This window comes from Galleria mellonella, unplaced genomic scaffold (genome assembly GCF_026898425.1).
Source record: "Galleria mellonella isolate WM207_F2 unplaced genomic scaffold, CSIRO_AGI_GalMel_v1 utg266, whole genome shotgun sequence".
Lineage (NCBI taxonomy): Eukaryota > Metazoa > Arthropoda > Insecta > Lepidoptera > Pyralidae > Galleria > Galleria mellonella.
In genome coordinates, this window is record NW_026442061.1 from 3,835,444 (window position 1) to 3,852,254 (window position 16,811).

At 34.0% G+C, this 16,811-nt stretch overlaps 1 protein-coding gene across 1 annotated transcript; it reads right to left on the bottom strand.

The window, feature by feature from the left end:
- Window positions 1-4,677: 4,677 nt before the first annotated feature.
- Window positions 4,678-13,867, bottom strand: LOC113518736 (uncharacterized). Its single transcript, XM_026903703.3, has 3 exons — window positions 12,004-13,867; window positions 6,220-10,957; window positions 4,678-5,874 (listed from the first exon to the last, which is right to left on the bottom strand). Exons 1-3 carry the CDS (start codon window positions 12,218-12,220, stop codon window positions 4,860-4,862), a joined length of 5,970 nt encoding a protein of 1,989 aa, XP_026759504.2. The 5' UTR covers window positions 12,221-13,867; the 3' UTR covers window positions 4,678-4,859.
- Between the last annotated feature and the right edge of the window lie 2,944 nt (window positions 13,868-16,811).

Sequence of the window (16,811 nt, forward strand, 5' to 3'; positions counted from 1 at the left end):
AATTTTTCAACCTGCCTTTTTATCCTCACCTAACATCCCTCACTGGAGTCCCGCCAGCGTATACCGTTAGCGCGGACGGGGTAACCATTCCATTATCATCCATTAAAAAAAAAAACTTACTTTTATACTACAAACTTAAGGTAAACACTAAGAACAAGGACGGATCAAATATTATGAGCAAAATATCTTTGAGCAAACAAAATATTAATAACTCATAAATGTCAAATTGATTAATTTATAATCAACAACGATTTCCGTTCGACATTTGTAATGTCGAAAATACCTATGTATGGTAAAATTGTACCCATTTATTTACATGTTATTATGGATATGTGAATCGTAAAATCCATAGTGATATTATAAATCTGTAAGCGAGTTTGTACTTCCTGGCGCTTTTATGGCTTGACTGATCGTATTTTTTTTAATGGATGATAATGGAATGGTAACCCCACCCGCGCTATCGGTATACACCGGCGGGGCACCAGTGAAGGATGATAGATGAGGATGAAGTAGGTCAGTTAGCCCATCGTGACGAATTCAACAAGAATTGTTCACGATGGTTTCCAGAGGGAACCACGTGGAGGTCGACCTAATAGGGCATATTTTAGGCGTGGTTTGTTTATACTCATTTGGCGTGAATTTATAGGGCACAGAGGAATAACACCTGAGTCCTCAGGAAAGGCAACGCATGGGGGGTATCATGAGCGAAACAGTATACTCTGTTATGTCCATAGTACTATTTATGTCTATAGGCGACGGTTATCACTTTCCATCAGGTGAGCCGTCAGCTTGTTTGCCATTCAAAGTTGTATAAAAAAATATATTGCTAGCAATAGGACTATCAGACTCCATTGCTTACAATCCCTTTCCCCCCGAATAGTACCACTATTACATTTCTAACACGGCGGTTCTAGTTATCAAACGGCCAACCGCTAACTTGCATATTACTGTACGTTTTAATTTACTAGCCGACGGCAATCTGGTTTGGTAGATTGAGACACGTAAGACACTTTTCATACTAAACGAAGCACGCATTTTTTGCATCGCAAAGTCGTCAAATAAACATACAGGGGGGAAAGGGATTGTTGGCAATGGAGTTTGACAGCCCCATTGCTAGCAATATGCCCTAATAGGTCGACCTCCACGTGGTTCCCCATTGGAAATCATCGTGAACAATTCTCGTTGAATTCGTCACGATGGGCTAACTGGCCTGCTTCATACTCACCTATCATCCTTCACTGGTGCCCCGCCGGTGTATACCGATAGCGCGGGTGGGGTTACAATTCCATTATCACCCATTAAAAAAAAATAAACATACGACCTATCTGATGGTAAATAATCATTGTAGTCTCAATTATTATTAAATATTATTACTTGCATGCAGTTATTGAAACACGTAACTTCCGCTTCGATTAATTAGTTAGTTTTTCAATTTGTTTTAATTATATACTTATTACTATCTCTTGCATTGAAACTACTCAATGATATTTTGAGCCAGTATCCGCAATTGGATGTATTTGCCTCCAACTTGCTGGAGTTTCGTCGGGTGACCACAGAGTATTTGTGTTCAGACGTTTTTGTTTAAGTCTTTTTATATTATTCTTGTTATATTAGTGTAATATTCCTTTTTTTATATATTGTTGTATTCATGCTTTCCTGGGTGGGCGTATTGGGAGACTGTAAGGCTCACCCAGTGGATGTAATAAATAAATAAATATATTTTAAATTTTATGATCTGATACCGCTTAGTAGTTTTTATTCGCACAAATTTATTAAATAAAAAATATAAGTAGTTAAACTTTTTGAAAAAAAAGCAACAGCTGAAGTTCTTGCTTTTCCTTCTTGGCTAAAATTGCATTCCGAATAGGCGGTAATGAAAAATTACTATACGAAAATGCTTAAATCTAAGTTTACTTAAACAAAAATTATTTTTTTCTTTCTTTCATTAACTAAAATTCACAAATGTAAAGATATTCATATCCCTTTCAGACCCAAGATTTTTTTTTTCTTTCATATTAAATATATTTTCGTGTTTTGGAGCCAAGCCATCTTGCCGGCACGTACGAGACTACTGCACCACCTAACCGCTAAAATAATTTCTTATTGGCTAGTTTAGAATCTCAATATCATGTTATTTCAGCTTCGTGCGTAAACATGAATTGCGCGCGGTTTTAGAATTTTTTAAAGTTACAACTCACGCCCGTGTCGTTCAGGTCTGAAAGGGGTATACGAGTACCTATCTTCTGCAGAAAATACGCTTGCAACAGATTTTAAAGATACTTAACAACAAAATACGGTAAATGGGGACTTTTAAAGAATAAATAACAAGTTTACAAATCTATCGCTGCACAATTTCAAAAGGGACGACCACTATCTGCGAGGGGAAAAGGGATTGTTAGTTATGAGGTCTAACTGCCCCGTTGCGAGCAATACACCCTATCAGGTCGACCTCCACGTGGTTCCCCCTGGAAACCATCGTGGTAAATTTTAGTGCAATTCATCATGATGGGCTAACTGACCTGCTTTCATCGTCACCTATCATCCCCCACTAGTGCCCCGCCAGCGTATACCGTTAGCGCAGGCGGGGTAACTATTTCATTATCATCCATTAAAAAAAAAAAAGACCACTATCTGCGCATACTACAACAAATATATTAATCCTTGACGATATAAATTTTCTATAAACATTTCTGAAACCAAATAATACTTATTTTATCATATAATACAATAATTTGTATATTATGTATGCGCCTATAATTTATAGAATCTCACATCAAGAATTGAGGCTTATAAAATCAAAGGCAGCTCAACGCCATAAAATCGATTTCATTTTCACTCTGTACTCAAATATTTCTCTTAATTAAAAGTTCTATTAATTAAATTAAATAAACTGGTTTAAAATATAGAATATCGTTACATATTCTTGACAAAATGTTAGTTTTTTGTAGAGTCTTGAACATTTGACAGACTTGGATTTATAGCTGTATTTGATTTTATTGAATTTATGAATGAATTGATGTAACATGATATTTCCAGTATACATAATAGTGTTATATTTATCACTACATTGTTCATATATTGTCTAATGCTAGTTACATAAAAATAATGTGTTATATGTGTATTTCTTATGTATTATTATGTATAATTATTTCAGTACGTTGCTATAATTGTGTCACATATTTTTCACCACATCTGCCCTTCATACGCTTTCTGTTTTTCCCTAATGGTTAGCCGGTAGAGAATGCCATATGGCATTAAGCTCACCACTTGTACAAAGTTTTATTGTGCAATAAAGAATAAATAAATAAATATATTCACCGTGTAGGTCCCGGCATAGAATAGACCATCCCCTCCTTTCCCGTGGGTGTCGTAAGAGGCGACTAAGGGAGCTTATGGTGGGGGAATTGGCAGCAGCGTTCCTCTTAAAATATCTGTAAAAAACTAACTGCGATTGTCAATCCGCCTGCCAACCGTGGCAACTACTGGCAAAACTCCCTTTATGAGGAAGGCTTATGTTCAGCAGTGGACAGTTAATGGCTAAAATAGTAATAATAAAAAAATATACAAATATTGATAAATAAAATACACCAAAATCATTCAAATTAATGAAGTCGGTAACCGTCCAATGTAAATGTTTCTTTAGAAAACGTTAACGAAGGCAATGTATATCTTCATCCCTTTTACAAAGTGAAGTGAGCAGTAAACATCAAATGTAAATTAACAAACGAACCGCGCGCCGTTATCGGACCGCAGTTAAATGTAAAACTGCACAGTCGGCCGGCTTACTGGATGATTACACGAATTAAAATAACTATATTATCATTAGGTTTGCACGGGACGTTCCAGATTCCTTAGTTACTTTACATTCTTTTATTTTGAAGTAATTTAGCAGTGTATTTATTGTAATATTTACACACATTATTCATATTTATATATTTATTAATATTTTTAAGTTATACAATGTATTAGAGGCGACATATTTCTTTTCTTACAATTACCAGACAGCAACCAGTTTTTTTTTTATTTATTGTGACTTTGACGAAAACCATCAGCCAATTCCAGACAAATTATCATATTGAAGACTAGGCAGCATGGTCTCCGACCTTAGCCTGTTCCACAACGGAACAGACGTACTAAAAGAAAGCCATCAGCCAAAAAGTAACAATTACAAGGTAACAGCAACCAGAGAGTATCACTATACATACATCAAACATAGACTATTAAAGTTGCCATATTAAGAAATGTGTGGATTGCTTTCTCAGCACATTCTATAGTGTTAAACTTCGAACTGGCCATCTGTAAACTATTATGTAGATGATATAAAATATAGAGGTTGTCATTGGAATGCTCAAAGAATTAGTGTTGTTTTTTTATACAACTTGAAATGGCAAACAAGCTGATGGCCCATCTGATAAAAAGTGGTAACCGTCGCCTAGACATGAGCAGTATCATGGACATAACAGAGTATACTATTTCGCCCATGATACCTCCCATGTGTTGCCATTCCTGAGGACTCAGGTGTTATTTCTCTGTACTCTGTAAATTCACTGCCGTATCCAACCCTTCAAACCGAAATACAGCCATGCAAACACAACCTTAAAAAGGCAGAAACACGAAAACGGCTTCACGGTAGAAACATGAATTGGACAAAGGTGCCCAAACAAACGACTTTTGTACAAAGTCTCAAACACTCCTAACGTTGCAAACGTTAATGCTCTTCTTTCTTTTATCTATAATTCTAAACAACTCCTAATATTTGGTAGTATTAAATAAAATAAACTTTAATATATTTGTACAATTTAATATAAAGATATAATATTAACATAAAAAATCTTACATAGAAACGAATAACGTGATATTTACATAACATAGCTACGGACTATAGTAGTGAGTTTTCTAATCAAACTATTTGTTGCAGTTAGATCAATATGTACAATATGCTTACTAGACAAAACGCTGGCATCATTATGTACTAACGCTTTTGTTAACAATTTCACACTTTCACTATTCTTCGATGACACTGCGCTTTTGTTCACTAAGACCAACATTTGCTTTTTTGTTAACATCTTAATACATCTTTTAGACAATATCGTGTATATATCTAAATATGATATAACATCGTCCAATTCTAAACAATTCGTATATTGCAACAGTGTATATAAATTAATCATTAAATCATATTCCAAGTCTTTATTGATTTTTAACTCCCCAAATGTCTTTACATTTCTAGATGCACTTATATTTTTGTAATACGCATTTAATATAATACTTTCTAACATATTTCTAATTAGAGCCATCAGTCCTTTTAATAAAGATCTATCTTCTCTGTCTATCTGGTTTACAGCAAAATGCAACCACGACATGAAACCGTAACCGCTAACTAATATTTCCATGGCCCTCGGTATAGCTGTTAAAGAACTTAATACGCCCAAAATTTTCTCTTGCGTCTTACGATCGCTCAATACAGAAGAGTAAAAGTCCATGATCATTTTCAAACACATGGTTTTGAAGACAATATTCACATCGGTCATGGTTTTTAAACCGTCTCTGATAACTTCTAGAATCCAAATTCTCCTATCTGCCGATTCGACGTCACTGTCGTGGAAAAGATTTAAGAAGTCCGGGACTACAGTTAAATCGATTAGTTGTTTTGCTATGAAGAAATTGTTGACCGGTTTGTATAGTGGGTCAAAGGGCGCAGTAGATACCATAAGCGCTTTCGCCAAATAAAGAGCATCTACTGCAGGCAGTCTAGGATTCTTTAGATCTCCGACAATATTGTCCGCAACATTTCCATTATTGATGGCAGTAGACAAACTCTGACGCAGTGTGTTGATGAAATCAGTGAGAAATAATTTGTCATTTTTATGTCGCCTGAAAAATTAAATTTACATACATTTAATTTTAGATACACTTTTAAACTGTTAATTTGTTTTATTATTTCACTAACGAAGGTCAGTAAAAAATATTGGCAATAAATTCTGTTGCACTTATTAAACAAATGTGTGAATAATGATACATAGACAAACTAATATTTTAAATTTTAATTATATTAGTTGAAATTGGCTTCATTATTTAAATTTGCGAGAAGTTGAAGACCGTGCAAAATAGAATAACATCATAAGAGAGGCAACAGACACCTTTGAAGGACACGACCTTCAGTAATGAAGTGGACGAAGAGGGAGTGATTTAAATTTGAAAGTAAAAATTGATACTTACGTTTCAGTTTCAAGTAACATGCAGAACCTGTGAAGTACGTGATACGCTGCTGCTCTCATTGACGGACAATGGGAACTCAACGCCATTACTGGTAAAGACAAGAGGCCAGTCCGCAATATCTTGAAACATGAAGCTACAGACCCTGGGGCGAGGAGGTGGCTTAGGAGTGGAAACAAGAAAACTGGATCATATATACTGTCATCATCGTCTACATGGGATACCGATGTTACGTCATCTTTAGTGTCAACCATCACCTTGTCGTGCAAACCTTTTAAAATTAAATCTTTAATTGCTCCTTCATTATCCTTAACCGTTTTAGTTTTAAAAACGCCGTCAACATACATTTCTAACAGAGCATTTTTCAAAGATATACCAAGCGATGATTCATAATTATAATTAATATTTGCAGGTAACTTATATTCGTATTCTAGTTTTTGTGTCACTGGAAAATTCTTCACAGTTGTCTCTATTATTTCTTTATCAAATAAATTCAAAACCCTGTTAGGTGTAGGGTGCCCCCATAATGTAGAAGATCTATTTTTGCGGACCGCATAATAATTTGCTGCTGAATCGCCAAAAACGTAGGGTTTATATTCATTAACAGGTTGACCATTACTTTCATAAAAATGCAATATTGCCAGTATAACTCTATCACAGGGACTTCTGGTGGCATGATATGCACTTAAATACACAGGTATTTGAGGAGCTTTCATTACGCTTTTGTTTAATTGTATCAGCGTATATAGGAATTCAGCTAATCTCGATTTTATCTCGGAACTGTGGTGACTAAGCATCACATTCAAAAACTCCGAGTGTGATGTAACCATGTCAAACAACAACACAATATCTTGATGATCTGGTGGATACAACAACTTTACTAGAGTACTTAGTAAAAACAAGAGGTGAGGTCCGCCTGTGCTTTCTTGGTCTACCGTTTTAATTTTCAAAGAATCTTTCAAAACGGCTTTACAAAAGTTTTGCCAAGTTGAACTCTCCACAATCTTCTGGAATTCTGTCTTTCCTCCTAAATTAAAAACTGTAATGGATTTAGATATCTGAATAACATTGTAAATACTAGATACAATATTGATTAAAATATTGCTTTCTTTATTTTCTTTTAATGCCACTATCATTATTTGCAGCATTGACAAGAGATAGTTAATAAAATAATCCTTGTTATGTCCTTCATTATATAGACACATTTTGAAAAACACAGTCTGAAATAAATTTATGTGACTTAATTCGACGACTTCAAATTTATGACACTTTGCATACATATTTTTACAATCTTCAATATCCATACACTCTATTACTAATTTCGTAATGAACTGCGAACAGTTAATATAGACTTGGCCTGATTTGTGAGGTTTTTCTAAAAACTTATTAATATTAGATTTGTATTCTTTAAAAATTGTTGTCAGAAAATCTTTATTATCAATTAAAAACTGTTTGTGATTCAAAACAGCGTTACCTAAAGGTAATGTCAATTCTCTTTGGCTTAATATTTCTTGTCGAGTGACACTTTCTTTAAAACTATTACAGAATTTCGGATTGTACTGAAGTAACAAAGAAGCAAGTTGCGACGTTGATTTCCTAATAGTACTTGCATGAAAGAATTTTTTAAAGACATCTTCCGGTAAACGAGTAGCTTCGTAAGGTTTGTTTTCCAAATAAGAAATTATTGAATTTTCCAATTTCGTAAGATTTATAACAACTTCTTTGTTTATCAGCAATTCAGTATATAATTTAATACATTTCCGTAAAATATGCTCTTGAAGTTCCAAAGTAACTGATTTTGAATATTTATCGATCAAGGCTTGTAACATTTCTATTACAAAACTAGGTTCTTTGTCATCTCTTATACAATTATTTACATCTGTGCAAAAGATTTTATTAAAAATAAGCACATCTTCTTCATATGACATACCAATTATTTCTAACACTTTTAAAGTATGTTCACTGTTCACGTTTTTTCTTTTGTTAATTTTAATAAATGCTTTAACTAGTTCATTATAATTCTTTTGCTGGTAGGACTTTAATATTTTATGTTTCTTTTCTAAATTCTCCACTATATCACTATGATGTATTATAATTTGAATAAGAAATTGTGTTGCTAGTAAATCCGAAATATTATTCTTCAAATCCAATGGTTTATAAATTTTTAAAACATACGGATTTTTGAATAACGACAGTATAATATTCTGACAAACATCAATCATATGCCGTTTTTTTGCAACATCAATCAAAATTTGAAAGTAATTTGTTATTTTTTTCTGTTGAGTCTCTTTCAACTGTCCCATGTTCGATAATCTCACAGTACAAAATATTAAATACTTTGCCCACATCATAATTTCAGAATTATCTATATTTTTCTCTGTATTAACCATATAACAAACGTTATCTATAATTATTCCATTTTCGCCTGGACTTATTTCTTCAATAAATGTGAATATGTCTGTTAAAGCAACATTTTCATCATCCAATATGGATTTAGATAAATTACTTAATGTATTACCTGATTCAACAATTGAGTTCGGTATAGGCACAGGTTGAGAGACCCAGCTAGTAACATAATTCCTAACATCCAATTTAGAGTCACCAAGCAAAACTTCCGTCAGCTCAGGAGAGTAATTGCAATGAAATAAATTTGCCACATATAAAGATAGAAAATGTTTCAAACATTTCTTTGCTCCTTTATTTGTTTGTATGTACTGTATACATCCTACAATAAATGGCGTTGGAGTTTTATTTTCCAAAAACACACTATCTTCCGTATTTTTATTCTCCATCAAATCATTAAACAATTTGTCTAAAGACAATTCACTGCTTTCATCCAAAATTTCAAAATGGACTACTTGTTTCCTCACATAATCAGTTAAGTCTTTTAGATTTAATAAAATATATTCTACAATATCACCAATTAATGAAATTGGATTAATTTTAGAATTACGCAGTGAGTATAATATTAAATGAATTTCATCTTCGTCTCCTTCAAAAATTGAGGTATTTCTAAAAAAATTATACAGTGTTTGCTTTGCTTCGATCCAAGTATTATCATTATGACATGTATAAACTTCTAACATAATAAGAAATAATTCCTTAAACATTGCATTTTTTATTGATACAACAGAATTGTCTATAATTAACCATAGAGAAACAACTTTAAATTTCAGAAGTGCTACATTTTCAGATTCTAGAGTCATCGTAAACTCTAAAATGTTTTTCATATCAATACTATCTTCTAGTGTTTCAAAGAAGGCAGGTTTAATTTCATTGTAAAGAATCAGTAAATCCAAGAGATATATTAATGATTCAGTTTTATTCAGTTTAGGGAGTCTGTAGTCTTTTAATTGTTCTTCAGTATCCTTTTCATTTATTATGTCATTAATTAAAGTCACTATGATAGCAGGAGCTGGTAAGTGTTTTGGGAAAAAATAATCTAATCTGTTTTTTAAATCCATCAAATGTGATTGTGAATCATCCATTCCCAAAATTTGCAAGTACCTATTCAATGTTTGTAGCATTTTTACTAGAATTTTAATACAATACAAAGATACTGTTAGGTCTTTACCAAGATTTGTTTGGATTATTCTTAACAATGGCACAGGTAATGTCACAAATCTAACAAAATTTGAAACTTGCAAGGCAGTCAATGTTTTAATTTTTGATACCATAGTTTCTGGTTTTAATCTGTCTAGTAATTTTATTACAAACTCGGTGGCTCTTAACCAAATCGGTGAATGTTGTGCCTCAAAACTTTGCTCAATAATATTAATTACAGCTCTGTGTAAATCTGGACATTTATATACAATATCTAAAATAGTTTCACATTCTTTATCATCCTCCCAAGGCCTTTTCAACGTAAGTATTGCTTTATATAAATTCTGGTTTTTATTAGCATCAGCAGTCCCTAAAGAGTTATCAATAAAATATAGACCAAGTTTATGAGAAGTGAATAGAGTCAATATAATATCTGACAAGAGGGTCACTATTTCAGATCGTAATTCATTTCGAACTTCCTGGTTTAATTCTTGAGGCCCTTTCCATGAGAACACTTTAAAAATATTATGCAATACTTGGTGACTGAATGTTTTTAGTTTTAAACTTTTGGATAAAAATGTGTTGTCTATAACATTCTTTTTTAAAATATTCAAAAATATCAACACCGCTTCTCCCTTATCATGGATTAGACCAGGTATAACAAGTGCTAGGAGACCCTGTTTTTCTAACAGAGCTTTAACCAATGGTAAATGTCCATCAACTAGGAATGATGTCATAAAATGTACAAATGCTGTTCTCACATTATCTTTCTCTTTATAGTTTGGCTTTTCAGTGATGTATTGCAGGTGTTTAGGTGTTAAAGGAGCCTGGCTCAGTACTTCGATACCAAGATCTGAATTCAATGTGACCATTGAAGTTAGTAGCTTAAGGACTATTTTTCTATGTCGGGGTCCAGAATTCTCACTAATCATTATTTCTACAGTTGACATGAAATTATTTAGAAAATACCTGCATGCTTCTTCCGTTATTGCTATCATGTGAGGCAAGGCTGATTGAACTTTAAGGATGATGAGGTGGAAAAGGTGAAACGCGGGGGTTGCAAGGGCCAGGTTTTTCTTACTTTCCTGATTCACTTGACGGAGAATCTCATGGGAATTGCCACCAGTCTTCAAATATTCCAACAGATAGTCAACTTCATTGTCGGGGTTTAGACACACTTGTAAAAACTGTGTCAACACTGGAAAATAAAAGTTTTGTTTAAAAATTGGTGTTTCACTTATATGACTTTTATATGTATTTTTTTTGTAATAGCCTTTTTAAATATACTTGAACTTACATACATATGAATACTTCTTATGTTCAGCATAATGTTTAAAACACCTTGCTTTTTTAAATAGTTTCATAATAAGTTTAGAGTTACACACAGTTACTTTATTTTTATCTTTATATACAGTCAAGGAACTTGCACATTGGTACCCAACTTCATCCGAAAAGTAAGTGATGTCTGACATTAAATTTAATATTAGAATTTTTGGAACTAATACATGATACCTACATGCGTGAAATAAAACTGTCCATATTGTAACTCTTGTAACTATCATATGAACTCTTTAACTATCAGTAAATTATATTATGGTTATTTCTATAATAGTAATAATGGTAATTCATCTAATAAAACACCAATGTGCTATTCAATAATAAACTCCGACATAGACAAATTTTAACTATTTGCAAATATTTTTAACACATAACCCTGCATTTAGGAATCCTGAATTATGGGATAGTAGAATAATAGCTGGGAAAACACTCAGCTAAAATAGCAGGAAGATGCAGTTTCAAACGGCTCTGAATAGAACTCTATTTTATATTTTATTGATAACTATCAATAGATACTTTTTAATATATGTATTTACAATTTGATTTTTATCTATTATATCTTATATACAATAAGAAGACTAGTTCATACTAGAAAAATCTATATAGAAATAAAATTTCTTAATTTATAATATGTCAAAAACTCTTAAACCCTTCTGCTCTTGGTCTAATTTTGGTTTGTAGATATTAGTAGACTAAAACAGGATTTTTAGAGGAAAGTTTCCAAATGACTAAAGTGGGGATTAATAAATTTGATTATTTTATCAATTCTTTAAATCTATTATATAAATTTAAATCCACTATATTTGCCTGAAATGGATTGCGAATCTGTATAATAGATGCAAATAGGACCTTATAGTTTAAAGAAAATTAATAGTAGTAATTAGTCATTTTAACACCAAAACTTACCCATAGTCTGTCCAGTCTTCGAAGCAAGCTCTTTCCTAAAGTGTTTTATGTCAAAACCTCCTATTTTTTTAGATTTGGGCATTTTATCATCAACATGTTGCTGTTTTTGAGGTTGGCCTATTTCTACATGGCCATTTACAAGTTCTTCGCTTTGCTCTGGTCTTTTAACCTTTTTTACCGCGCCCTCTTCTTCAGGGCTATACTTTCGTTTACCCATTTTAAGTAAATTAATTTTATAATAACATTAATTAAGAAAATAAAGAAAAAAACACCAACACCGAATTCAAAATCAAACACGTGAGTTTGTTATGACAATTTCAATTTAGGTGACATTGACACTTGATACAGCATAAGAGTAAAAACCATAAAACGGGGTGAATAGGCAGAAAATTGACCTTCACACTTAAATTTCTTCATTTTTTTTAGACCAATTGTCAATTATTTACTTATTCTAAGTATCTCTGGTTCTTTAAACAATACGATAAAATATAAAAAAATCTAAAAGTAGACAGTAGTTAATTATTTATAGCAAAATATTCGTATCCCTATTTATACTGGAACCGAGGTTACCTAAACAGAAGCGGGGTGAATAGGGAAAATGACATAGCATTGTCTAAATATGTTTTAAGTATAAACAATAATTAAATGAAATTTATTTAACAACTAGCTGATGCCCGTGACTTTATCCGCGTAGTATTTGTTATTTCTTGAATGAAATGTTTTAAGAGGGACGTTCCTTTTTTTTTAATGGGTGATAATGGAATGGTACCTAACCCCTGGCGGGGCACCAATAAAGAATGATAGGTGACAATGAAAGCAGGTCAGTTAGTCCATCATGACGAAATCCACTAGAATTAACCACGACAGTTTCCAGAGGGAACCGCGTGGAGGTCGACCTGATTGATTAAAAAAAATTTATGACATTAGTAAGGATTATGTTTTACACAATGCACTCTATAGCGGGCCTCATGGTCAGTGTAGTGATTGCCAATTTATTGCTATAACAACATACAACTATATATTATAGGCGGGAAAGAATTGTTAGTAATGCGGACTACCAGTCCCATTGCTAGCAATATGTCCTGTCTCTGTAGTTATTCCTGAATACCATTGTCCTGAATTTCAGGTGCACTATAATGAACTAACTGACCAGTCTCGGGGGAGGAGGGATTGTTAATAATGAATACTTAGGGTCCCATTGCTAGCAATTTACCCAACTAGGTCGACCTCCACGTGCTCCCCCCTGGAAATCATCGTGCTGAATTCAAAGTGTATTCATTACAATGGGCTAACAGAGCTGTCTTATCATTCTCACCCATCACCTCTCACTAGTGTCCTGTTAGCGTATACCGTTAGTGCAGGCGGGGTTACCATTCCATTATTTTAAAAAAAATATATATTAGAGTCGATTTACATTGAAATTACAGCCACAGGGTAAGTTGGTTACACTCCGAGTTTGTTGTACGCATCCGTGTAGCCTAACTTCAGGCTGCAACTGAAAATCAGTGCTTTGCTTTTAAGCAAAACTAACACTGAGCTGTAGCCTATTTGGGTCATTGCGTCACAACATGGCGAAACCATATTTTCGTATTTTATCTTTTGTATTATATTTAAAAAAGTGTAACTAATCTGATTGTATAAACTCATTTGTAAATTTACGTGCGTCATAAATGGCTCAAATAAAAAGTTTATCTATCTATGAACAGACGTTCTCGATAATAAATCATGATTATAAATCATCATTTCAGCCATTATCTGTCCACTGCTGGGCATAGGCCTCTCCCGATACCCTATGTTATACTTCAAATTATTTTTCATACTACAACACGCTGAAGCTAAACTTCACTACCATCTTGAGATCACTTGATTTTAAGCGTATAATATAAAAAATATATATATATATTTTTTTTTATACAACTTAGAATGGCAAACAAGCTGACGGCCCACCTGATGGAAAGTGGTAACCGTCGCCTATAGACATGAGCAGTACCATGGACATAACAGAGTATACTGTTTCGCCCATGTTACCCCCCATGCGTTGCCATTCCTGAGGATTCAGGTGTTATTCCTCTGTACCCAGTAAATTCACGCCATATCCCACCCTTCAAACCGACAGCCACTGGGGACAAATAAAATAAAAATTAAGAAAAATATCCATTTATTATCAAAATTCTGCTTAATAGTACAATTATTTTTCATATTACAATATTAGATTTAAAAAAAAAATTAATTAACCTTACGTTATTAGTCTTTGACACATTTTTAAAAATTAAAAATTATCATAATAGGATTTATTGCTATTAATGGCGTTGTTTGCCTCGATACTAACAATCCCTTCCCCCCAAATACATAACATTTATAATTGCTACTAAGAACGGATTGTGCTCAGAGGAATTATTCAATATGATGCCTACGGCCACTTTCTATCATCGTACGGCTCGCCATCGACAGCGAGTTCACCCTCATACCCTACAGCCTAAATGGTCGCGTACAACGCGGTTTCAGAGATGCTTTCTCCCACGAACACTCAGGTTATGGAATGAGCTCCCTGCCGAGGTTTTCCCGAGAGACTATAGCATGGGGTTCTTCAAAAGGGGAGTAAAGAGGTTTCTTCAGGGTCGGCAACGCGCGCGTAAAACCTCTGGTATTGCAGGCGTTCATAGACTACGGTAACCGCTTACCATCAGGTGGGCCGTATGCTTGTTTGCCACCTAAGTGGTATAAAAAAAAAACATTAAAAAAACACCTATAAACTAGTATAACAAACACAGGGGAAGATTGTTTGCAACGGAGACTAGCCAGCAATACACCCTGTTCGGACGACCTTCACAAGGTGACCCTTGGAAATCATTGTGGTTTCTTGCATACTTCACGATGGGCCAACTGTCCAAAAAGATCTACCATGAAATGAAATCGAATTTTCGGATTCAATTTAGTATTTTTGTTCGTACTGTAAACGATCCAGTGAATGGAGCTTCACATTTCGTTCGGTACAAATCCTACCACAAAAAACTAAAGAAACGATATTTTAACATTTTAAATACTTTTAATGTTTGTAATTATACCAGAGGGAGACTTTGTACAAAAGTCGATTGCTTAGGTACCTCTGTTCCATTCGTGTTTCAACCGTGAAGCAGTTGTTTGCATGACTGTGTTTCGGTTCGAAGGGTGGGATATGGCGTGAATTTACTGGATACAGGGGAATAACATCTGAGTCCTCAGGAATGGCAACGCGTGGGAGGTATCATGGGCGAAACAATATACTTTGTCATGTCCATGGTACTGCTCATGCCTAAAGGCGACAGTTACCACTTTCCATCAGGTGGGCCGTCAGCTTGTTTGCCATTCTAAGTTGTATAAAAAAAAAAATATAACATGAAATATGTGTTTAGTTCAGGCTCGAAATTTCGAAACAACTTTTCATGGTAGACCTTCTCCTTTTATGCTCACATTAAATCACAGATTAGAGAGACTTTGTCTCTATCATCCCTCACTGGTACCCTGTCAGCGTATACCGTTAGTGCGAGAGGATTACTACGACTCTATTTCCATGCATAAAAAAATATAATACGCACAACCTATGTCTATGACTTATATGAAAGTTTTTATCACCATACCAGCCTTTAACTGTCCACTGCTGAACATAAGCCTACCCTTAGGGGGTTTGCCAGTAGTTGCCACGTTTGGCAACCGCTTTGTAGAGGTTTTAAGAGGGACGCTGCTGTCCATCCCTCGCCATATCTTAGTCGCCTCATACGATACCCACGGGAAAGGAAGGGGTGGCCTATTCTATGCTGGGACCACACGGGTAGTTTTTATACCATGATAAAAATGGAGGAAACTGTGTCTAAACACAAGTGAATATACAGAATGTATGCTTATACTAAGTTGGTGGTATAAAAAAAATGGTAAAAATACTTTGTACAATATTTTGAACTGCAGCGGCCAGCAACTGAGACATTGATGGACAAACGTGCAAATGTGGACCGAGGCGTAGCCAAGGCACACATATGCGAGTCCATCAATGCCTAATTGTGGCCAAGGCTTGTATAGTACTTTTCTCAAACAATGCGCGGAAATCAAAAACACAATTTTACTTTTTAAGTTCAATGACGAATAACGAACAATAATAATTTTTCACGCGCCATAATGTTCCTTTGTTTTTTTTTTCAATAAACAGCTTTCCAGTTGCAAGCCAATTCGAAATTTAAATAAAACCTTTTATCAGTTACTTCCTTGGTAGCCATATTTCGAAGTAAAAGGTCATTCCATTTTTAAATTAAAGGACAGATATGAGTTTACATAGTAATTTATCTAGCACCAAAACACGACAGATATGGATTTTCATACAACTTTTGCCGGTCGCTGCCCGCATGTATCTGGCCAGTACGGCAATTTTGATTTATCTCGAAGAAGATTGTCCAAATAATGCTCACATTTCCAAGCATGTTTGAGAAAAAATATTACACGGATATGTTAGATGCTATTAAATTAAAAAAAAAAAAATATATATATATATATATATATAAAATACGAGTAGTAACCTAATGACTAGGCTAAAATGCCACTGGTCAATATTTACCCACTTCTAATAACCCCACTGGCTGATTACATATAAAACATATTTTAACGTAACAACTATCAGTTTAACTTACGTGTAATTAGGTTGAGAAAGCTCGACTTGTTTCGGAACCATTTGGGATCTTTAATCGTGAGCAGCTGAACTGTAGACGTTCGGTGGTACTTATATAAATTAACAATTCACGAAGTATGACTGTCACTTTTTTGCAACATGAAATGACAAGCTG

Coding starts and splice junctions, on each gene's coding strand:
- LOC113518736 (XM_026903703.3), bottom strand. CDS start 12,220: ATGGGTAAACGAAAGTATAGCCCTGAAGAAGAGGGCGCGGTAAAAAAG. Junction 10,958..12,003: donor GAAGACTGGACAGACTATGG/GTAAGTTTTGGT, acceptor TTTATTTTCCAG/TGTTGACACAGTTTTTACAA. Junction 5,875..6,219: donor ATGTTACTTGAAACTGAAAC/GTAAGTATCAAT, acceptor TTAATTTTTCAG/GCGACATAAAAATGACAAAT.